Source organism: Equus przewalskii, chromosome 16, assembly GCF_037783145.1.
Source record: "Equus przewalskii isolate Varuska chromosome 16, EquPr2, whole genome shotgun sequence".
NCBI classification, from domain to species: domain Eukaryota; kingdom Metazoa; phylum Chordata; class Mammalia; order Perissodactyla; family Equidae; genus Equus; species Equus przewalskii.
The window spans coordinates 68088088-68113059 of record NC_091846.1 but is presented as its reverse complement, the minus strand read 5'-3'; the positions used below and the strand labels follow the sequence as shown (position 1 = coordinate 68113059).

General features: G+C 39.3%; 1 protein-coding gene across 46 annotated transcripts in view; it reads left to right on the top strand.

Moving 5' to 3' along the window:
• DOCK9 (dedicator of cytokinesis 9) overlaps nt 1-24972 on the top strand; it is a 269565-nt gene that overhangs the window by 193744 nt on the left and 50849 nt on the right. For 9 of the 46 annotated variants that reach the window (XM_070579148.1, XM_070579130.1, XM_070579149.1 and 6 more), the window contains exons 28-38: nt 1981-2127; nt 2317-2400; nt 3082-3193; nt 6385-6563; nt 6807-6920; nt 8927-9047; nt 13128-13261; nt 15502-15616; nt 19347-19413; nt 20843-20890; nt 23749-23816. In XM_070579148.1, the coding sequence (XP_070435249.1) occupies nt 1981-2127; nt 2317-2400; nt 3082-3193; nt 6385-6563; nt 6807-6920; nt 8927-9047; nt 13128-13261; nt 15502-15616; nt 19347-19413; nt 20843-20890; nt 23749-23816 (1189 nt within the window). Of the gene's footprint in view, nt 1-1980; nt 2128-2316; nt 2401-3081; nt 3194-3519; nt 3562-6384; nt 6564-6806; nt 6921-8926; nt 9048-13127; nt 13262-15501; nt 15617-19346; nt 19414-20842; nt 20891-23679; nt 23817-24366; nt 24411-24972 lie in introns of all 46 variants that reach the window. The other 37 variants (XM_070579124.1, XM_070579142.1, XM_070579135.1 and 34 more) reach the window with 5 other exon arrangements.

The window sequence follows — 24972 nt, the reverse complement described above, 5'->3', positions numbered from 1 at the left end:
ATCTGTTGTCAGTCCTCCTCTTTTTGCTGAGGAAGATTGGCCCTGAGCTAATATCCGTGGCTATCTTCCTCTGCTTTATATGTGGGATGCCTGCCACAACATGGCTTGATAAGTGGTGCTAGGTCTGTGCCAGGGATCTGAACCAGCAAACCCCAGGCCGCCAAAGCGGAACGTGCGAACTTAACCACTGTGCCACTGTGCCAGCCCCAGGAGACCTCATTTTTAGGAGTGGCCTGCTTGGGTAGCTAGCAGTTGTGCCTCCTGGTTAGAGTTGACCTTCCCTGGCATCCTTGAAGCTGATTATCTATTGAGGCTGATAGCTCAGGATATATAGAGTTATTGGCTGAACATATGGAACAATATGCCTTTGGAATTTCAAAATTTACTGTTCTGTTATTGAAAGTAGGTAAAGTTCAAATTTTTATTACTTGATCCTTGCCTCAGTGGATTCTTTAGTTTATATGAGTTTACAAAGATTGTCTTGTTACTGGTTTGAGAATTTAGATTATTATAAAGCTAGTATTTCAAAATTTCACAAAAAAATGCTTAAAATAATACATGCTTTCATGTCAGAAATACCTAGATTTCAGTTCCAGTTTCACAAAATACCATTTGTTTTATATTGGGATACTGGTTTGGCACTCCCAAACAGGCCAAATAGTGGCTTAAATAAGATAGAAGGTTCATTTCTCTCTTTTGGAAAATTGTGACCAGGAGGCAGCTCAGAGAGTGGAGAAGGTTGTCCCCCAAGGTCATTCAGGGACTCAAGCTCCTTCTAGCCAATTATCCAGCCCAGGTGTCACCTTCATTCAGATGATTGAGAAGCTGGCATCGGTGGTAGTTAAGAGGAGAACTAGGAAAGCAGGCAGTTCCTTTTATGGGCATGGCTGGAAGAAGCATGTGTCTCTTCTTATTACAGCTGATTTGCCAGAACTCAGTCACATGACCCTTATCTAGCTGCAAGTTAGGCAGGGAAATGTAGTCTCCAGCTGGGCAGCCAAGTACCTCTGTTAAACCCAAAAGTTCTGCCACTAAAAGGAAGGAAAGGAGAGGTATTAAAGGTCATTTATTACTTGTTACTGAATCTCTCCAAGCTTCAGTTTCCTCATCTGTAAAACAGGGGATGAAAATTACCCCCTGTTGTGGCTGTTAGAATCACATGCGTGAATAGATAAATATTGTGGAGCATCTAATTCAGTCCCTTTCACATTTCAGGCCCTCAGTAAATTCTTCCATTTATGGGGGGCGGGCAGCACTGTATCACAGCAGGAAGATCACAGGCCTTGGACTCATGGTGGATCTGAGTTTGAATCTTTGTTAGTTGTGTGACTGAGGTCGCATTTACCTGACCTCTCTGACCCTCCGTAAATGAGGATTAAACTTGTAAGGGTAAAAGAATTTAGTGAAAACGTATGTAAAAATATCTAGTGCAGGCTGATGTGTGGAAGACATACAGTAAGTGGTAGCTAATTGCTAAGTGGTCTGAGTGTAATTTCTTAGGTAAGTAGTCTTGAGGGGAAAAATTATTAAGTTATTTTGAAGAAGATTGCTTCTAAGCAGTTTCAACTGGTGACATACAATCACTAATGTGGGTATTTTCTGTTTGAATACTTGAAGCTTAAACCTAAGCCAGTATTTTCTAAAGAGATCTTTGAGAGGTGCAGGCATTAGAATCACCAAAAGTAGTTGGTGGAAATGCAGCACTGCATCAGAATCTGGGGTTCGAGGCACGTCTGCACACTTTTACAGACATCTCCAAGGTGCTCTTTATTGCACTGAAGTTTGAGATCTCATCCACAGCACTTATTCGAAGTATTAGAATACTTGTACAAGAGTTTGAGAGAGGAAAGAAGAATTCATCGTATCTCATTTCAGATAAATAAGATTAGGATCTGGGTTTTTAAATGGACTCAGGGATGAGATATTTTTCCCCAAGAGATTGTGACTTCAAAAATAATGTTTGCTTTCGATTCTTTTTAGTTATTGCGAAACCAGAGATTTCCTGCATCCTATCATCATGCAGTGGAAACTGTTGTGAATATGCTGATGCCTCACATCACTCAGAAGTTTCGAGATAACCCAGAAGCGTCTAAGAATGCGAATCATAGCCTTGCCATGTTCATCAAGGTGGGGACCTCTAAGTGACTAAAATGTTCTTCTGGTAGAGTGACCAGTATATAGTAGGTGCTCAGTTAATGTCGATGGATGTTTTTATGCTAATGGTTAAACTTATTGACAATAAGTGCTATTTGAACTCAACTTTCCAAAAAAAGTTCGGGCCTAACTGTGTACCTTTATGGATTGTTTCCTCTGCAGAGATGTTTCACCTTCATGGACAGGGGCTTCGTCTTTAAGCAGATCAACAACTACATCAGCTGCTTTGCTCCGGGAGATCCGAAGGTAGTGTGTGTGTTACACACTGTTCCTTTTGTCTCGCAGATTCACATTGGATACCCACTTATTTCTCTCGATTCACGTCAGAATTTTCTTTCAGCCCGTGAGGCACTACTCACTCCCTCTCTTGGAAATCCTAACTAGTACTAAGTAGTACTTACTTCCATTAACACGTGAGATGTTAGGGACACAATAATTCCAAATGTGAAATAAACATACCTGTTGATTTTCTTGTCAACACCTGAAATGACTTCTCAACTGCAAAACTACAAGTATATGTGTCATGAATCAGAGTTTATTTAACAAGGTAACAGAAGTACCCACGTAGCCTTTCTCTGTCTCTTCTCTTGTGTGTCTTTTTTAAAGCTCTGCCTTACTCATTTTTTTATTGTATTGAGTCTTTGTCTATAATAATAAGCTGCCTGAAATCCTCTATTGAAGTAGGAGGAGCATAAATAATAAATGCCCTGAAAGCCAGTGGAGGACATTGTTTAATGAAATGTGTTCTCCATTTTCAAACAAATCCCTACAGCCTATCTAAAATCTGTAAAATAGCATAGAGCATGCAGTTCCAAGACAGTCAACAAGCTAAAGAATGGGTGTATTATTTCCCATAGGTCTTTTTAGGATGCTGTATAAAGTATCCAGTGAGGTATTTAACTTATGACTAAATGTTTTTTCCTGCAGACTCTCTTTGAATACAAGTTTGAATTTCTCCGCGTAGTGTGCAATCACGAACATTATATTCCTTTGAATTTACCAATGCCTTTTGGAAAAGGCAGGATTCAAAGATACCAAGGTAATCTTTATGTATATTAATCTTAGTCTTTTCACAAAGAAAGCCGTTTATTTTTGATAAGAAAGGAGAATTGATTCAAACATGACGTTAGAATTTTCCAATTTTTTTCATTGATGAATTAATTTTTTTCTTGTTAAATTTCCATTTTAAAAAATATTAATAAAATGTTATATGAGAACTTAGTTTTCAGCAAACTTACCAGACTATAGATCCTGTCAGTGTGACTTTTTCATTGAAAAATTCCTTTGCTTAAACAATAGAAATTCATTTTACTTACTGTAGTTTATTTTTATTTGTTTTGCTTTTCCTTTTTTCTCATGAATTAGCTTTTCTTTCACCAACTGTGGAGTCAAATGACACTCCTGTAGGTAGGTTTGGGGTGTGACGCTTGCTTTCTTGCATTTTCCTCCTTTAAAAGAAAAAGAATGCAAGTGATTGCTGAAATGCTTACATATGCTGTTCACTTAGGCATTTCCCATAAACTTGGATCATTTTTAAACTCCTGATAAACCAGTGAATGTGTTCTCACTGTAGCTAAGACATTGCTGTAACGTCCCGGGAGGCACCTTGGTTTTTGCTCCTTGGGTCACTAGTCCTCTAGGCTATTTCTCTAAGAAGTAAAACAAACAAAAAACTCTGCTCACTCCAAAAATGTGTTATTCCACCATTTTCATAGCACTGTCTGTAGTGGTGGCAGTAACCTAGATGGCAAGCAACATGGCTTTTTACGTGCTTTTTATGTTTGCATGTTGAGTCTTTATTAACTGCTCTGTATCCTCTTTAAGTTTGAAGAGACTTAAGCTCATAGAGATTTCTTTGTTTTCACTGAGTAAGTCAAATGAATCAAATTAGTCTATCAGGGCTGTCAGGTAATATTTATTGAGTTTAGTACCTTGTGTGTGCTCAGGATTATTTATACTTAAGGAGAGAAAAAGTGGAAGGATGCCACCAAACTATTAATGACACCTAAATCAACTGACTCTGAAATTTGGAGAGAAACACACAAAAACATTCATTCGGAGACATAAGTATCTTCCCCCAGAACAAACTTGGACTGCCTTTTAAGGAGCAAGAAGGGGGACTGTGGCCCTGGAGTTGGTATTCAAGCATTCAGTAAATATTTACATAGCACCAACTGTGCCCAGCCTTAGGATACAGTCGGACAACAAGGATGAAAATCCCCGGCTGTTCTACCTACGTGAAATATGTAGAATGTCAGAGAGTGATGAGTGCTAAGGAGAAAAAAATAAAGCAAGGAAAGGAGATATGAGAAGGGGTGGCATTTTGAGATAGAGTGGCAGGGAAAGCCTCACTGAGAAGGTGACTTTGGGTGATAATCTGAAGAAAGCGAGGGGTTAAGCATTCTGGGCCGAGGGAACAGCTGAGCATTCAGCATCCTCAATCCAACCCCAGCCCACCTGTCTGCTCTCACTCCCCACTATTCCCACATTTCAGACATGCCTGCTTACTCCCAGCTCCTCAAACATGGCATGCCCACCCCTGACACCCTCAGCTTCAAATAACCACCTCCCTGGGGGAATCCTCATCTTCCTCCCTGACCAGTCACTCAGCACCTCCTCTGTGGGGCCTGTCAGGTCTCCTCCCTGCCCTCTCCCAGTACTCCAGTTGCTCCCCACTCTGTACTCCAAACCTTGTCACCTCCTCCCTCACCTCACAGCCAGTTACTAGCCCACTTGTACTTGGGAACTGTGACACTCTCTTCCTTTCCCCTGTCAGGGTGCTGAGGGCAGCTTTTTATACCCACTGGTTGGGCAGTGAACATGTGCTAAGGCCCGCCTTCCCCTGTGACCTGGCAGGGCCAAATTGTTCATCCTGCAGAACTGTGTGAAGTGGAAATCCTTCAGGGTGCCCAGCTGACTGGCACAAGCTGCTAGCAGACCATCAGGGTGTCTGGTGACAAGAGGGGCTGCTCTAGGCAGGTGGGCATGGGTCATCTACAGATAATTTGCCTTACAACACTGAGAGGGATAAATATTTTTTAGCATTTGCCTTCCTCTCTCCCTTCTCACCTGCTCCGCCCCTTCTCTCTGCACACATGCACACACATGCACTTGCACATGCACAGTTAACCCCATAAATAGTTTCCTTCTAAGGAGTTTATGTGAATTCAAGCTGTAAACTGTCATTTGGATAAACTGTCCTTAAAAGTCACAAACAGTGGACATGATTATTCTGGAAAGATGAATACTCTTTCTCTTGCTTCTGTTAAAGGGTTTTATAGGACTTAGGTTAGTATTTTGGATAGCTGCAGAAGTAACTGTCTGATGTGGAATTAAAGTCAAAGAAGGGTCTATAGATATTCTTTTAATAATGGACTCAGTATAAGAATTCAAATCCTAGTTACAGCTTGCTGAAAAGTTGTGTTTCAGCTTTAGTAATGCTCAGCTGCTTTTATTTACCCTCCCTCAGTAGATTTCACGTCTGCCTCCGTTTCTTTTCCAGAAGAGCTTTTAGTTTTGTCATTAAGCTTGCTGATGATTTACTATTTTGGTCCATTTTAGTTTTAGTTTATATTAGTTTTTTAATTTGCTTTTAGAGGTGCAGAAGTAATGAGTATATTTTTTTAAATTCTGCATTAAATAATTTCTTCATTCAGTGATGGCAGAATAAATAGGTTATATGCTAACTAGTTTATTTTAAACACATTGGGTTTTAATGGGAGTATATAGGCATTAGCAACCAGAAAATGGATAAATGAACTCATGTAGTAAAGAACATTTTAATAGACCATGTATATTTATTCTTTCTTTAATTACTTGTTTGTTATGTACAAATTGCTTCTGTATAATATTGTCAATTAGTACAATAACTTTATGTTTTAACTTCATGTCAATAACGAAGTTACATTTGTAATGTAACATATGTTGTTCTGTATTCTAAAAATTGGTACTCAAACTATTCACTAACTTAATAATTATGCAGGATTTAATAGCTTCCAAAATCAAAATCCAGTACAATTATTTGTATTTAAATTTTGTTTTCATAGAAGAGTTTGATGTGTTAAGAAGTAAAGCAGTATTTTAGATAATTGGCCTTTTCCCATTTAAAGCCAACTCTAATCATCTATTGACACACACCATGGGCTAGATACAAAGGGTGGGTTTGGTTTTTATTTTATTCAAAGTGTGTTATATCTTCTCTAACTAAAGTAGTTTCTGTCCTCATTCCAGATCTCCAGCTTGACTACTCATTAACAGATGAGTTCTGCAGAAACCACTTCTTGGTGGGACTCTTACTGAGGGAAGTGGGCACCGCCCTCCAGGAGTTTAGGGAGGTCCGGCTGATTGCCATCAGCGTGCTCAAGAACCTGCTGATAAAGCATTCTTTTGATGACAGATATGCTTCAAGGGTGAGTGGTCCCAGTGGAAGGAAATACAGATTGATGGGTTCTTTATTTTTAGTAATATAAAGAAAATAACCAATTAGAAAATTAGTGGTAACAGCACTAAGACTATTCTCGGTTTATGCAATACAATCTAACAGCAGTCTTTATAGGAAGGATCCAAATACAGGAGATTGCCAGTGCCAGCTCAGTCCATCATTAGCTTCTCAGAGCCACAGGAAAAACTTAAATTGTGTGCCTTTGTTTCAGAGCCATCAAGCAAGGATAGCCACTCTCTACCTGCCTCTGTTTGGTCTGCTGATTGAAAATGTCCAGCGGATCAATGTGAGGGATGTGTCACCCTTCCCTGTGAACCCTGGCAGTGTACGTAAGCATATTCACGTAGACACAGCCTGTATTCGCTTCCTGTGTATGCCATAATGAACTAACACAAACTGGGTGGCCAAAAACAACAGAAATTTATTCTTTCACAGTCAGGAGCCCAGAAGTCCAAAATCAAGGTATCAGCAGGGTTGGTTCCTTCTAGAGGCTCTGGGTGAAGAGTGCATTCCATGCTTCTCTCCTGGCTTTTGTTGGTTGCCCAAGATCCTTGTGTTCTTTGGCTTGTGACTACATCATTCCAGTCTCAGCCCCCGTCTTCACATGGCCTCCTGCCTGGTGTGTGTCTGTGTCTCTGATGTCTTCTCCTTTTCTTATAAGAACCCCACTAATCAGATTTAGGGCCGACCCTAATCCAGGATGACTTCATTTTTACCTTACATCTTAATTAGGTCTGCAAAGACCCTATTTCCAAATAAGGCCACATTCTGAGGTTCTGAGTAGATATGAACTTGAGGGGACACTGTTAACCCAGGGCATATTTATTCTTTTGTTTACCACTAAAACTGTAATAATCCACAGTATTCTTGGTAAATTGCATTTCTGGCTAAGGTGGAGTCAATCAGTAAACCTTCAACTCTTGTTAAAAATCATTATAAAAACCATGCTTTCCTGATGGCTCATATCTCATAAGACATCAGGATCTTCTGTGTGTATTCAACAAAATTTATGGAGAAAGGAGGTTAAAAAAAGAAAAGCATAGTTCTAACCGGTGTGCTATGAGAGCTCAGTGCTAGCCCCAGTTATGATAGTATCATGCTACACAGTCTTGGAAAAGCCACCTCTTTGGGCTAAAGTTTCTCTGTGTCTGTAAAATTAGAAAGTCAGGCTGGATGTCAGGGAGGTCAAAGTGAGTGACACAAGGTCCTCCCTCCAAGAACTGACCACCTTAGTTTACATTAGCTTTGTGCAGTCATTAAAGATGTATTGGAAATTAAGTCGACTGAAGGATGATCCCAGAAATAATCTCAACTTTTTAGTTGGAGACTATCTGCCGTTAATTTGGACAGATCTTACCAGGTGAACAATTTTCTTTTCCCTTTTATTCAGGACCTGTAACTGGCTCAGTTGTTAGCTTTGCCACTTTGTCATTGTGGCATACACTTGAGTAGTTTCCATACATGTTTCTGTCTCTTTTCTCCCAACAGTGATGCTTTGTCTCGTTTTTTATACTCTTTTTCCACCTCTGAATATGTCTCCTAAATAATGGTACACTGAGATGAACCAAGTTTATAGGATGTTTTTGTGGGTCCAAGGGGCGTAAAATTCCACTGTCCTTAGCTGAAATGTACCACATTAATCTCACTCTATACAACATTATATTTCACAATGTGTTCTCTGAACCTGCCTTTTCTAATCAGAATAAGTAATTCAGGGCATAAAGCTACCTCTCTGTACTGCTTCAATCCTAAGAAAAATAAACACAAGTTCTTTTCTCTGGCTTTCACCACAGTGAAATCCCTGTTACGATGTAACTTCAAAATTAACATAATTTCTCCACTGATCGAGATTTCACAAAAAGCTCCAAACTTGCAGAGATTTTCATTGCTTCTATTGTAAGTCACTGTTGCTCATTTGGAAGGATTTCCAATTTGAGAGAAAAACCAGTGTTCCAGTGAGAAAGAGCATGTGAGACTTTTTCTGAAAGCAAAAACATACTGAAATAATGTAAAGAAATGTTGGGCGTCAGAGCTCTGGAAACAGAAAGTACTAGACCTTCTGGGGAACCAGAAATGATGACTGTATGGACCAAGATTTCTCTGCCTCCCAGACTTGAAATATTCTCTGCTCCCTTCTCCTTGCTCCTTCTCTGATCCATCCACCACCCTCCTCCCTCTCACACGCCGTGCCACTGCTTCTCCCACTCAGGCACATTTAACTTGTCAGGCTGTTCCATCTTGTTCTAACACTTGCCCTCACACTTACAAGAACAGTTGATAACTCTTTTAAAATCATCTTCAATTATTTCTTCTCTTTCTCCCCTTTGACAGACTGTGAAGGAGGAATCACTTACTTTGCCAGCTGTAAACCCGTTAGTGACACCACAGAAGTCTGGAAACACGCTGGATAACAACCTGCACAAAGACCTCTTTGGTGCTATCTCTGGCATTGGTAATGCTCGCTGCTTGCATTTGCTTCTCTCTAGTTTAATTTTGAAAGTGTCTTTAATCCAATAGCTTGTTAGCATCTCAAACTTTTCTATTAAGACGTTGAAGCCTGAGTTTCTGCTGTGAATATTCTTTTCCTGGTTTTGATACTTAGCACCTAAAACACCTCAACTCTGCACTAAAATAAGGATCCCAAAATTCTCATGAATTCCAAATATGGTACATTTAATCGCATATTTGTAGTTTGCTTTTTGTTAATGCTTAAGTTAATTTATCATTTTAAGTCTTCAAATTGGATTGTTTATACTGTAGAAAAGGAATATCTTTGTAGGGGTGTGTGTGGAGTGGATAGGATTTATTCATAGTGATAGCAGTTTAGATGAAATGTGACAGAGTAATTTCTGAGGAGATAGTGGTTTATGGCTAGAATGTAATCCTAAAATCGGTTTTCTAAAATCTTCTTTCCTAGAATATTTTTTCTGTCTGAAATAATGTAAGAGCAGCCCCCATGAGGAAGAAAACAGATGGCATAAATCAAGATTAAAATTTAGTAGTTTCTCTATAAGTAAATGCCTGAGAAATGTACTTATTAATATTCTGACTAATTGAGCACCTGTGCAACCAGCTCCTTTGTAAAGATAATGGTACAAAAAATGCGTATCTTCACAGAGTTGTTACAGATACTCACAGGCATATTCTGTCTTTATTTCTCTCCCTCTCTTTACCATACTTTGAATAAACAAAGCGTCCTGCTATGGCTAGTGCTTAGACCTCCAAATAATGAAACTAAGTCATAGGGCAGACCAAAGGGCAGTCCTTTTATCTAATTAATTTGTAAGACTGGTGTTCATTCTGAGTTTATGTCCTTGCCTTTTGTGTTGTTGTTGTTGTTGTTGTTGTTGTTGTTGTTAACACACTATTTCGTGTGGGTGATGGAACTGGGCAGAGTATAAAATTGGAAACCCCACACCAATGCCCGTATTTTTCCTACAATACCCATACCAATCCTTAATGTTACTTATGTTTCTGTATATTTTTCATAGTTAATACTTACCGCATTAGGTGTCATGAATCAGATTAAATAAGTTAATTCATGCAAAATGCTCAGAGCATAGCCTGGCCATGGTGTTCCCATTGCTTTTCTCCTGGGACCTTCACTCTGTCTTCTTTGCCCTGCGCTACCCACACACCCAGCCGCTGCTCTGGGAGTGGGGAAGGGTCTGTTTTTGGAGGGTTTTGTCTGCAGCGGTTCACAGCACTGGCTTTAAAGTCAGACAGTTGTGGCTTTGGATCTGGACTCCACCATTTTCTAATTGCCATGGGCAGGTGTCTCTCCTCTTCACCCTGTGTCCACGTCTCCAAAACAGAGTCCTGGTGAGGGATGAAGAGCTCATATGACATGTGCAGTGCTTGGCATAGTAAACACTCAGCGTTATTATTTGACTGCCGTTACAACAAGCACAATTCTGTAGCATTATTAATGCTTTGTAATATACTCTCAGTAGCCAATTAGATGAGTCCTGGGGCCCGAGGAATGCATTGAAATCTCTATAGGATTCAGGACTTGATGGAAATGATCAAACTAGAATGAGGTGATGTTTCGACTCAGACTTTATTCTCCAATTCCACATTCACCTTGTTAGGGTTTGGGATGTCTTGAGACGTAAAGATGAGCCATTGGGTATCTTTGGCACACCTCAAATCGCGTAAATGACCTTAGATTACTCTATGGCAAAGTCATAAAGAGTACTTGAGACTGAGTTAGTCCTTTCACTCTTTCTTGAATTTCAAGATCTGAATCCACTTTTCATAGGATTTCACCACAACAGAGTTGTTTATACTCAGGCTTTATCTGTATTTCTCTCATCTTTAAAGACTTAAATCCTTGTTCTTTTAGAAATGCCTCCCAGAAAAGCCCCTACCTTTGAACTGTGTTTACTAGTTATTTTCCAGTAGCTTTAGCAACTTCTATTTATCAAGGCGTTTCCAGTTAATTTTACTCCCAGTGCTTATCCCTCAAGAGCAGACTTTCTCCTTACATCTCTATTTAGAAGAAATCTTGTTTCCATGCATATTGAGAATGCGCCCTCAGCAGTTTTTTTTTTAATGTCTTTGGAACATGGTGCATGAAAATATCTAAAACTGATTCATTGCCTGGATAAAAACTACTCTGAGATTACATTCATTTGAAAAGGCACGCTTTCTTAGGTTCAGGGCGCCTTTTCCCGCCTACTCAGTGTTTTGTATTGGGCTGACTGTACAAAGAGGAGAGAGGTGAACTAAACTTCTTTTCATTTTACTTATGTGTTGTTTAAGATTTTTAAAATTTATGCACTGGGCCAGGACACTAATTATACACACAAACACACACACAAAACTTCAACATAGTTCTACTAAGCATACTGATTTTGATTTATTGCATTTCCATCTGCTTGCCTTAGATTAGGATTCTAGTTCTGGAATTGAGCCTAAAACTCTGAGAATTTAGGGTCTAATTTTGCTTTACTGAGAACCTCTTTCTCTTGATCTCTGTGTGCTACATTGAATCAGAAGTCCAGGTATACTAGGAGGAATATAATTATAATTTTGGTCATAATGTGTATTTCTTTTATCTCTGAGTATAGAAAAAGGTTCATAGTTTTTTCATAGGGTTTTTACCTGCACCTTATGATAATCAGTCATACGGTTTCTGTTCTGGGGAGGTGCACCCTGTGGCCAATGGTTTACATGTTCCAGCCTTCACTTACATTTTCAAATTCCCCTGCCTCTTCTTTTCTTGATTATAATACGCTGAATCAGATTCAGGGATGGTGGTGGATAACCCTGAGTGTTAGGTTGTCTTGGTCCATGGCAGCTCATTTGCATCCTGAAATCCAAAAATGGCCAGCCTGTTCTGAGGTGCCGGGTAACGGCATCTCCAGCTTAGGTGTGAAAGGCTGTGCTTACAGCATGCTGGAGCACAGTGCTCCTCATGCAGTGTGCACAACCAGCCAGGGCTTTCAGGGGAGCACACACCTTTTGGTTCAGCACAGAATTTACAAGTCTGAGATCTTATCTAAGCAGGATTAAATCTTGTCTAAGCAGGAAGTCAGTCTATTACTTTTAAAAATTCCATAGAACCGAAGTGGGGGCTGATTTCTGCCTCCAAATGCTGCTTTTGCACGGATATGACAAATTTTAGTTCCAAGTTAGATTTCCTTTCTGCTCATAACTGTTTATTGCAGAGAATCCCAAGCATTCTCAGTTCATAGCACCCTTATTATCATTTTCATGGAGTCCCAGGCCAAAGGAAACACGTAACAGTTCTGTTTATTAGGCCAAATAACTTAATAAGTACTTGTATCATAACAACTTAGTAGGCATTTGAAAAAATAAACATAAATTTAGAGAAGGAACTTTTGTTTTATTTTTAATAACCACAGCTATTACTAATGGGATGTGTCTGCCTGTTGGGCACTACCCAACTTCTCACATTTGGAGCTGGGTTGCTCCCTGCCATCCTCATTTCCTGTTCCACATTGATTTTCACCCAGTATTTGCTTTTTATCATAGCAACTACCAAATACCCAGCTTCACAAAGACATGACATCATCGAAAGGAATGTAGCATAAGCTAACATTGAAACTGCAGTTTCTAGCAGTCGAGTATTATGGTGTTTCTCTCAAAAGTTTAAAATATCTCATTAACACCCCTCTGAGTTTTCTAGGGCACCTCACTGTCCAGTTTGAATACTGGAGGTTTATTGTACTGTTTAATTTTTTCATTTGATAGTTGTAGGTGGATTTATCTTTTTAATTTTTTAAAGTCTTCCTTCTCTCCTGTTCTGAAACACTCTGTGCTCTTTAGTCTTAGCAATCAGAAGTGGTTTCTCTTAGATTGACTGATAGTTACATCTGAATGTTTCAGATTAAAATTCATTTTTATCTCAGTCTATGGGGCCTGGTTCTTTAAAGGTGAGGTAAATGAAGGCAGCTCTTGAGCCAGCTTCCTAACAGAAAAAGTAAATTCCACAAAAGCAGTTTCCCTTAAATTTCGGTGCTTATCTTTTTAGTTCTGTCTCACCAAATCTTTGGTCTTGGCTTAGCTTCTCCATATACGACTTCAACTCCAAACATCAACAGTGTGAGAAATGCTGATTCAAGAGGATCCCTCATAAGCACAGATTCGGGAAACAGCCTTCCAGAAAGGAATAATGAGAAAAGCAATTCCCTGGATAAGGTAATTTATTTTCATGGAACATAAGTTCATTGTAACTAATAGATTTAGCCCAAAGTAAACATGCTTCGTGTTCTAGTGTTCATTAAGTGTGACCTTTTTTAAAAAAAACAACTCAGGGGGCCAACCCAGTTGCTTAGTTGTTGGGTTCATGCACTCTTCTCTGGCAGCCCAGGGTTTTCAGGTTCAGATCCCGAGTGCAGACCCACACTGCTCATCAAGGCATGCTGTGGCAGCGTCCCATATGCAAAGTAGAGGAAGATTGGCCAGATGTTAGCTCAGGCACAATCTTCCTCACCAAAAAAAACACAAAAAACAAACCACCAAAACACGCAACTCAGTTAACCTGGGGTGGATGATCAGAGTATTAACTACGGTTGGAGTCCATTCTCTGAAACCCCTGATTCCTGTTTCCAGGATCTCAGATCAGGGTAGTGTTTACAGTGGAGCACCTTGAGCGGGTAGGAAATCAAAATGCCACTCACTTAGAATCCCTATGGTCTGTATTCCAGAGAATACCATTTATAACCCGGTTATCCATCCAGATGGACATTGGGTCCAGAGCCAGCTCCAGAAGAGATTAATTGATCATATAGTTGATTTAGGGATAAGGCTCTATTTGAAATCACTCCACTCACACTGTACCCCCCAACCCAAGCCAACACACCCTCCTCATATTTACTCTTTTTTCTTGAAATAAGTAAGGCTCAGACTATTGGGAACTTTGTAGGAATGGAGAAAGCTTGGATTTAAACCTGGAACCATAATAGGTTCTAGGTCAAGGTCTCACCTTAGCCACTGTTGTCCTAGTTTATTTCAAGTTATAGGCAAGCACATGTATCAATAAACAGGTGAAGCACTTAGGGACGTATTCCTGGTTCTCAGAAACGTGGAAAACCTCCTTCCTCAGCCTCAGGTTTGTATTCTCATCACTCATTTCCATGGCTGGAATTGACATGATTAGCCTTAACTGCAGTTCTGTCGAGGCGCAAAGCATCTCAGTGCAGGTGTGTGTCATGACCTGTTGAACTTTCCCCTTGACCCCGACATGCCTTCGTGTGTAGAGGGAGAAGCTGCTCAGAAGGCACTCTGCTTGTGTCATACGCAGTGCTGCAGAGGAGGAAGAGAGCTGCCAGTCAGCCAGGAAAAACCGGGTCACTGTGGATTTTTCCCTTCTAACAATTCTGCCTTTGCCAGAGGAAACTTTGCATGCTGCACCTTCCCTCCCACTGCAAGAAATACTGAATTCTCCTAGCGGCTCTGATGAAGTGGGTGGGCAAGAGGATGCATCTGCACTACAGTTTTGCCACTAATTGGACCTGTATTTCTTCCTTAAATGAAAATATTCTTGTGTTATTAATTAAGCCTGATTATTATATATACTTTTTAAATTGTCCACCAGTACCTTAAATGAAAGATATTTTTTCACTGATCTTTCTTCTTTGGTATTTGGCAAAAATTTTTCTGATTTTGATTGGCAGTGTAACTTTAAGGATTTTTAAATCTCCTGTGCTTTTATCACAAGATGAGATTCTGGTTCCTTTTTTTTTATGTGAACCCTTTGAACACGTGAACCTTCTGTCTAGTGGCAAAACTGCCCTCACCCTGCGCCCTGAGCTTTCTCACGTTTGTGACGTTGATCTAAGCTGATGACGGAATGACCTCATCAGTTTAGGGTCTTTGGCAATGCTGTGCTGAGGTGTCCCTATTTGTCCCTGTCGGGCACCTGCCCATTGTTTTCTCCCAGTGGTACCCCACGATGTCAACTGAATGGCAGTGACTCAGCTCCAGGCTTTTGTGGCTGGTACTCAGCAGCACCATAGACTTAATTTGCTGTTTCAGCCACTGACATTTTCCTGAGGATATGGTTAGTTCTTCAGTATCTTTTGAATCATTTCTGTGTTTGATCCTAGCGCACATACTTTTTTGCATGAGGTTTTACTTCACATTTCAGAACCAAGCTGGTAACTAAAACTACGGTTACCCAGTTTGAAAGGTTTCTGCCTCTGGCTTGTCTCTTAGGAAGAAAGTATGCAAAGGAGACAAGCCAGAGCTTCTATGGAACAGCACTTCTGCATACTCAGTAGAGGTGTGCCTGTAGTTTGTCAACAAATTATTTATACCTTCCAATTTGTATGATTTGACTCAATTCTAAGAATCTGTCTCTTCCAAGAGAGAATAGTGAAACCAGTTTTGTTTTACCTGTAATGAAAGAGAAAAACTACCTGTATTTACTTTTTTAGCACCAACAAAGTGGCACTTTGGGAAATTCTGTGGTTCGCTGTGACAAACTTGACCAGTCTGAGATTAAGAGCCTGCTGATGTGTTTCCTCTACATCTTAAAAAGCATGTCTGATGGTAGGTAAAAATGAAGATTTCTGTTTTACTTTCCTTATTTTGGTATTTGGTTTATTTTTTGTTTGTTTTCTTTTTCTTCTTCCCTTTGGTTTTTTTTTTTTTTAATTGTAATTGGTTGAAAGGATATAAGGATTTGAAAGGATTTTCTTCCTTGTTTGAAATGCCTGGTTCTAAATGTAGTAGAAATAAAAGCCTTAATTTGGAACAATATTTTTATAAATTATATATTTTAGAAAATGAGTTCTAAAATGTGACTGGACCTATTTTTAAAATTTATATTAAACTCATACCTACCATCTTAACTAAAAGAGACAGAAGCAGGTAAGTGAAGTAGCTTTTAATTTTTTTTATTTCATTGGTCCAAACAAACTTACTGGCAGCTTGCATAACTTTACTGGTCAGTCTCTTGAATTAGAAAATATAGTGTTGGGAGACTTGAGTGTGCCTTCCATTCAAAGTATGTGAGACATTCCCAGATTTCACTGGAAGCAAGGTGTGTTATTTTAGTTTTCTAATGGAAATAGTGGTATTATAGTGATTAAGTTTCTGATTAAGGGTTTGACAACCACATTTTTCTTTTTTTTTTTTTTTTGAGGAAGATTAGCCCTGAACTAACATCTACCACCAATTCTCCTCTTTTTTGCTGAGGAAGACTGGCCCTGAGCTATCATCCATGTCCATCCTCTCCTACTGATATGTGGGATGCCTGCCACAGCATGGGTTGATAAGCGGTGCATATTTCTGTGCCTGGGATCCAAACCCGCGAACCCCAGGCCGCCAAAGCAGAGCACGTGAACTTAACTGCTACGCCACTGGGCTAGCCCTGACAACTACATTTTTTAATAGAAATGACCACATCCATTAATGCTTTATCTGAACCACATAAAGCTTGTAAACATCCATGACAGGACACTCTCAGCTCTGATTGTGTGATATAACCAATCACATGAAATTGTGCCATGCTACAATGTCACATTTCTTATCTTGGTCAAAATCTTCTTATTTTCCCTGCAAGAAATTAGAAAGTGTACTGTGAGCTTCATTAAGGTTGTTGAGTGAAGATGAACTCTTTTGAAAACAAAATGCCACTTTTTGAGAACCTGAAGACCTGTCTGGTGGCAGTAGGTGTGGGCGATAAACATTCAGTGGAAGGTATTTCTGCCTGTGAATAGTATTTCTTTTCTATCGAGCAGCGTTAGCGAGCTGACCTGAAACTCAGATGTTGGGAACATTTTTAAGGACAGCATGCCTGTCCTTAAAATAGTTTGGGACTGGGTTGTTTTATTCTTCTAGCAATTTTTTACTTTAAAATAACTGTTTGAAAAAAGAACAAACAAATAGGAGTTTCCTTGAATGATGACCAAATATGAAAGCACTGGCACTTATTCTGACGTTTAGGTTATAAAGTTAAACTTCTTCTCATTAAGTCAGAAGTTCTACACTTTACATCATGTAGTGAGTTTTAGCCAGCATTGTAATCCTGTTTTTCTTTTGTTGAAAATTTTCTTTAAAATCTTTTGTTTCAAATATTAAATATGATATACAACTAAAACATAACTGCTTTTTAAAGTCAAATATTTCAGAAATTTTGCATTAAAGTTAAGGTTGCCCTTTTAAAGTCAGTCTTTGGAAGACCATGCACACAATTTAAAAATGCAGCAACCGCTTCAAAACAGTTTTAGAATATCTTTTTTTTTCAATTGCCTTCAAGTTGTCAACATTTTTTCTTTTATGATTAGAATTTTTTTGTGTATCTTGCTTTTAAGAAATCTTCACCTACCCCCAGGTGAAGATATCCTCCTATGTTTTCTTTAAAAGCTGTATCATTTAAATTTTCACATTTAAATCTAAATATCTACCTAGAATTGATTTTTGTGTGTGGGGTGGGGGAGAAATTGCCTTCAGAGAGTTTACTAGACAGGTGACCAAAACCAATTGTGTGACTCTGTAGCTAATACTTTCCTTTATCCCACATTTAACGAGCACCTTTCTACATGCTGGCCCCCTGGCTTTCTGTGCATTCTTATGCCTCCTACCTCCTTCATTAGAGGTTAGCTCTGTCTTCCCCTCTCCTCAGTTAATAACCTGAGCACAGAGCAAGAGAACGCTATGTTAGTGCTACTTTGCTGGCTGGCCAGTTCTGTCTGGTGTGTGCTATGAGTGGCCACAGGAGTCTGCAAGTTGACCCTGAGAAGCCCTCCAGCATTTATTTGGCTCCCTGGATTCTCACCACACCAGGACATCCAGCCTCAAGTAACCAGAGTCTGTCCCCCCTGGATTCTAAACTCAAAACCCCTGAGAGATAGAAGCTCCCTGACCCACCCTCATTACTGGTCTAATAGGCCAAACGTGGCTTTCAAACCCAGGTGCACTTGATTTAAATCCCCATTCCACCCGGATTCTTTAGGCTGGTAATTGGGAGAATTACTTAACTTCTCTAAGCCTGCTTTAGCTCATCTCCAAATGGGAACTCTCTGCCTCAGATCATAGTGAGGATTCAATGACATGATTTATGTGAAATCATGAGACCACAGTGCCTGGCCCAGAACAGATACTCTGTGTATGTCCCACGGCTTCTCCTTCCTGTCACTGTTCTTGTTAAGTATAGAGTAGAAATCCATGGCCACGCGTCTTCACAAGCCACCAGCATCTCTGCAGCCACCCTCTCACTCATCTCATGCCCCAAAACTCAGTGGTTTTTTTCACTGAGAGAATCTCTCAACCTCAGTGTAAATTATAAAAATGCAAAAATGTTTATCAAGTTATAGCACTCTTTGTGCAATGCTAAATGGTTAAGAGGCATACACAGAGAAGAATGCTTCATGTAAATGAATTTTTAGGATTTTAGAATTTGCCTTAACTGAAAATATACCCAGTTGCTTTTGATGAAGAGTAGGTGTGAGTTCTTAATCACGAGTACATTGTACCATGGCATTGAGAAACAGGAATTCTCATACACTGCTTGTTTGGAGGGCTGTTTGGCAATATCTCTCAAAAATTTAAATGCATATACCATTTGACACAGCTATTTCACTTCTTAGAATTTGTCCTATAGATGAAGTTGGATGAGTCTGCAAAGACCCAAGTATAAGGATGTTCATCAAAGCATAATTTATAATAGCAAAAGATTAGGGGGGAGAAAACAGTAAATGTCTATCAGTAGGGGACTGGTTAACTCAATTATAGTGTATACATGGAGACGAATATTATGCAGCTTGGAAAAGATTGAGATAGATCCAGGCCATATTATAAACTCAAAGGGCAAAATGGTGTGTGTAGAATGCATGCTTCCATTTCAGCATGTGTGTGTGTGTGTGTGTTAGGAAGGGAGTACTTACGTACATGCAGGAGTTTTTAACAGATTCCCTACTCAAGAGGGATTCTGTAGTAGGTAAAGAGAGAGCCTGACTTTAGATTGTATACCTACTTGTATTCTTTGAATGTTCTAGTCCATTTAAGAGTGCATTATGTATAAGTTAAAAATGTACTATATTGTGCAAAATGATATATGATGAAATTCAAGGTCAAGTCTTCAAATGTAGCTTCTTTAAATTGAATAAGCCCATTGTATATGTTATCTAGTATAGATTGGTCACTATAGTTTGTCCTTTGATCAGCTATAATAGGCCGTAGGGGAGGGTTTAGAGGCCTACAGTCTGAAATTTCTTCCCATTTCATAATGTATGTAATATGCATCATGATTCTGACCAAATAAATGTTCACTTTCCAGATGCTTTGTTTACGTATTGGAACAAGGCTTCAACATCTGAACTTATGGATTTTTTTACAATATCTGAGTGAGTAATTTTGTTTTTGCTCATTGCTTCTTGATTTTTCCTGGCTAAAGAAAAGTTGTGAAGAATACTGTGTAGTTGAACCAGAAATGCAGCATATGCACATCTACACTTAACTTCTTAAGCTCTTTCTCCTGGACCTGACCCCAGCACCTGCTCTCAGGAGCTCATGACCCAGTGGGCACGACCAGCCCTAAAGTATTGCATATGTAGTTGTTATAGATGAGAGGTAACTGCTTATGTATATAAGCCATTTTAATAAAATAGCAGAAAATTTATTAGCCAAATTTGGGTAGATCCTACATCTCTAAGTTGAATCTAACTTAACTCAAGGAGATGCAGAAACTGAGACAGAAAAATTGCTATAATTTAAAAATATATGATAAGTAAAAGTGAAATCTCCCATATTATCTCATTCTATCTCTTCAGTCTAAATTTCTGATTTCATTTAAGCTCTTTGCTTTTAGAAACATGAATCCACAACCCCTTACCCAAAACTGCTGGGGCCAGATGATTTTCCAAATCCAAGATTTTTAGATTTTTGAAAAAATTACATATAGAGTATATTTCATAACACCCCTGCAGGATCTTAGGCAGCACCCTACAATCAAACACGTTATTATTTCTGCATTAAAAATTTATTTCTGCAGTACTACAGTTGTTCACGATAACTGGGTAAATCATGGCAGTACGTAGCTTTATGTCAGTTAGTTGGGGTTGTGATTTGCTGCCGAATATGTTTGCACAAACTCAGTAGGATGCCTCTGGTATTCAGAGCTTTATGCATTTTGGAATTATGGTCTTGGTTCATAGTCTCATGACCACTTCCTCTGCTGAGTTAAAGGTGGGAGTTGTCATGAGTGAGACGGGATTCAGCACCAGAACTTACTAGACATTATTTTAACTGCTTCTTATTAAATAAATGATATTTTTAAATAAATGATATTTTTAAAAAAGCAATGTTGTAACTATATTAAAACAAAACAACAACTACACACTTGATGTCTGTAAGGGACCAGTCCATTTACTTGAGCCAAAAGAGAGAACTCTTTATAACAGATTTGAATGAGGATGAATAAGCGACTTGGAACAGTACATGCGATTTCCATCATAATTTCTCAGGCAAACTGCCTGGAGTAAATGTCCAAACCCTGAGTTGATGGATGATCCTGTTGATCTTGGGCCTTTCTGAGTGGCTCCATCACCCACCACAGCACTGATGGCAGTGTGGTATGGAACCTCCCTTGAAGGTTATAATTTTTTCTGGGTTTAGAGGGACCTTCCAGAGAATTTCTGAAAACCAGAAGTAAGGGGCTAGTGGTAGACCAAAGAGTTTGTTGAATGTGTTATTGTTGATGGATTTAAGTAAAACAATGTATTGAAAATAATTTGATCTTCCTGTTTCCCTGACAATCTCTTATCCTGTCTTCAGAGTCTGCTTGCACCAGTTCCAGTACATGGGGAAGCGATATATAGCCAGGTACTGTGGGGGTTTCTGCTGGGAGTCTTGTATCATTTTCTGTATTACTTTCTGTATTACTTGGATCCAAATGTGTAGGAATGTCGTCTGGGTGATTGGCAATTGAATTCTCATAAACAACCAGGAAGACAGTTGGCAGGTCTTTGGATTGCTACCAGAAAATCTGGGAGCATCTTTTGCCTACATTCCTGCGTTCCTTCTGTCCGTTCTGTCACATGCGTATCTCTTGGAAAGATTTTTCCTTCACGGCCTGTTGCTGCACTTCTATACTTCCTTCCAAATTCTTGCTCATGCTCTGTTTTTTCTGTCTCCTCTCCTGTTCCTCTTGATTCTCCTTCCTCAATCAATGATTTCTTTTCCCTCGTTTTGCTTTTTAAAAGTCATTTTTTACCATTCTGCCTCCCAACTACAAACATACTAATTTCTCATCTAACCACTTTCCTTCTTTCTTAATGAAAGACTGTTTTCACTTCATCTCAAATTTGTGTGGACTTCCACAAAAACCATCTCTAAAACTGAGCCTTTTCTCCTCTTATGCTGAATAAGCTGACCATGCACTATGTTTTTGTCTGACCTGATCTCTTTGTTGAGGATCATAAATCTTCACTGCCCTGTCCCAGCCCATGCTCTCAGTTCCACATCGAGTTGGGGGACAGCTAGATGCTCATTGCAGATGTGCCCCCAGGCAGCTGCGTCTGTGGAGGTGTTTGCTCGGAGCACGTCTTGTCATTGCAAAGTTCTTACTCCTGCCTGTAGCCGTTCAGGGTGTCCATGTTTGGTTTTTTTCTGTGTTGTGTATTCTGTGATAATATATATATGGGGTCTTGGTCTAAGTATCATATTTTTCTATTATTATTTTTAGCAGTTTAATTATAAGTAAACATTTATGTTTTTAAAAATGTTTAAAACTTAGTTGTAGTTGAGATTTTTTTCATTTATACTTCCGTTTTATAGCAATGAAATAGGGAAGAGATTTTGAAAAGACTTCCTATTTGAGCATGAAGATTTCGCTTTTTATGTTAACATTGTTCTTTTCTTGGTGTATTTGAGAAATTTTCAGAATTATGTTTTATGTTAAATAAAAGTTTGTATTTCCTTTTAAAAAGAGCAGATTTAGAGAGAATATTTTATGCTTTCCTCCTATTAATGTTTTCTATTTTTAATTGAAATATGGTGGCACTTAAAGTTTTCTAATCTTAATTCTTTTATTTTTTATCGTGAGTAATTTTTACATTTGAGTTTTTGAGTACCAAATGCAAGTATATACAAGGTGTTCTTATACGGTAACACTTCTCATCTTGACTTTGCCCCATGAAGATGGGCAAACAGTATTATTTGTAACAGAAAGGCACTGTGCAGGCGAGCTTCACACCCTTCTTGTGGTAGCTATCGCCTTCATCACAATATAGCATTTGAAAAATGTTGTGCAAAATAGAATAAAATGCCACAGAGCTGAACATGGTGAATGTGTGAAGCCAAAGATTTCCACCTCAACAAAATATTTTAGAATTGAGTTTGTGAAATAGGTAACTTCTTTTTTCAATGGCTATAAATTTAATTTTTTTTAAAGAAAATCTTCTGACTTCGTAAGCATCCTGTATATATTTGCATATAAAAGTATGCTTCATTGGACTACCTTAAAAATAGATAGGCATAGGAAGGAAGCGGAGGATGGTGTTCCTTTGTTAGGTGCACTGTGTAAAGACGTGCTCTGTTTTATAGAAAATTGCCGTGGTCTCTGCTGTATGTGAAAAAGATCCCAAACGATGATTTAAATGTTGTCAGTGTTTGCCATCCATGGTGGTCCAGTTTTATGAATACTGCGCCTTCTCATTGTATCATTTCGAAATCACCCAGCAGCATGCTGCCCAATGATACTCCATGCATGCCCTGTTCTACTTCACACAATAACACCATGAGGGAGACGGTTGGCTATGGGATGGGGACAGGTGTCATTCCAGCACTGGTCTCATTTTTCATCTGCTCTGGTGATGGTACACAGTAGGAAGTTAGCTGTTTGATTGCTAACCCAGATCACTTTTCTATTTTCTTTACTTGACTGCTGACAAGTTTAACAAAGTGTGTGGCTCTTCTCCTTCCTGCCTGGGTAAGAATGAAGGTGTTAAAACTGCCTCATATAATCCCTCCCTTTGCGTGTTCGTTCTCTGTTTCTTCCAATGCATTATTTTACATTCATGCCTCGCTTAATGACAGGGATACATTCTGAGAAGAGCATCAGTAGGTGATTTCATCATTGTGCAAACATAATAGTGTGTACTTACACAAACATAGATGTACTTATACTCTTAGGCTACCTGGTACTAATTTTATGGGACCGCCATTGTATATGTGGTTCGTTGTTGACCAAAACACATCGTTTTGTGGCAGCATGACTAATTAAAAAAAATTTTTGCTCTTCAATAACATATGTAATCTGAAAAGATTTGTGGTGTTTGGCAGTTGTCAGAATGCTAACCTTTAGCACCACATTGGACTGATGCTCAATTTTTTAAAAAGTAGTGTCTCTAAAGTACTTTTTAAAGCTGAAAAGTTCTCTGCTTTGGCTTGATTTTTGCTTCTTTGTTGTCAGGTGCTTTGCTGTGAACTCTGTAAGAGCTGCCACCTGTTTGTGTCTCTGGCTCATACAGCCCCAAACAGGCTCTACTGCGCTTGGTCCGCGTGTGGCCAGTCTCCTTTGTGCTGTGTCCTGGCCTCACTAACGCTCCCCCCGTCTCGCTGCAGGGTAACAAGTCTAACTTTGCTTCTATCCCATTTCACTCATGTTGCAGGAACCAGGAGGGGTTGGGACCCATAGTTCATGATCGAAAATCTCAGACATTGCCTGTTTCCCGTAACAGAACAGGAATGATGCATGCCAGATTGCAGCAGCTGGGCAGCCTGGATAACTCTCTCACTTTTAACCACAGTAAGTCCCATGACATACCATCGTAACAGCCAGCCATCTCATGTGACATCTCAGAGGGGAAAGCCCTAGGCCACACCATACCACATCACCAACTTGACTTTTCTTCCAGCTCAAAGCAAGTAGGATGAAGAGCTCATGGCGCAGTTCCCTTCCTTGGAGGAGAATGACATAGTGTGGAACGTGGTCAACTACGGCACCAGACCTAAGAGCGCTAACCCCTTTGCCCCAACCCCTCCGCTTGCTATTTTTAAAACAAAATTTGACAGATTTGATAGCCAAACATTCTCTGATATTTTTAATTTAATATTTGGATTCATTGCCTATAGCCAACTTCTCATTGGTTTCTCTCCCTGCAACTCCTGAGAACATCTGGGACGGATTCCTTTTGCCCTCCTGATCCCATGCATGTAATTGACCAAGTGTCCACATCTGACATTCTGGCTCTGAATGTGTGATAAACCTTAAACTGCTGTGAAAACATAAAGCCCGTGAATCAATTTGTGAGGATGTGGAAAAGCCAATAACAAAGTGACTTTTTCTGTGTTTTCAGTGTGAGAAAGATATCAAGTGTGCTTGGAATTTCTGTAGACAATGGTAAGATTTAATCAGGTTGATGTCTGCTTATGAGGCCGCTTCACTTGCAAACCAAGACCTTTTTGTTCATCCTGCCTTCCTAACTATGGGGCTTTCTAACTTCACAATAGAGATTCCGCCAAAACATGGGAGCGTTTTTTTTTTTCAATCACCAGAGGGGACGTGGCATATTTCATCTTCTTAAGTTTCTCAAAGCAGAAAACCTAAAAGATGCCAACAATGTAGCACTTTAAACACTAATGTGATCATTTATAGTAAATGCCATTTATGCTAGTGGTGTGTTCTCTGAATTGTTCCATCTTTTCTCCAAGCATGACATAGCTATTGTTCTATCTAGACAATTATTTGTTCTCATTCCAAGTAATTTCTTTAATATATGGTTATTAATATCTTGTCATCATTTCTAATCTTAAGAATTCCATTCACTGTGATTTCCATACCTCTTTCTTAATGCAGGCTAAGAGTAAAGGCAATATTCCCAACGCCTTAAATTGATAATAGTTCAAAGTAACAAGGCTGGGGAGTCAAAATACAGCAGCTTCCCACTCTTCTACCCCAACAA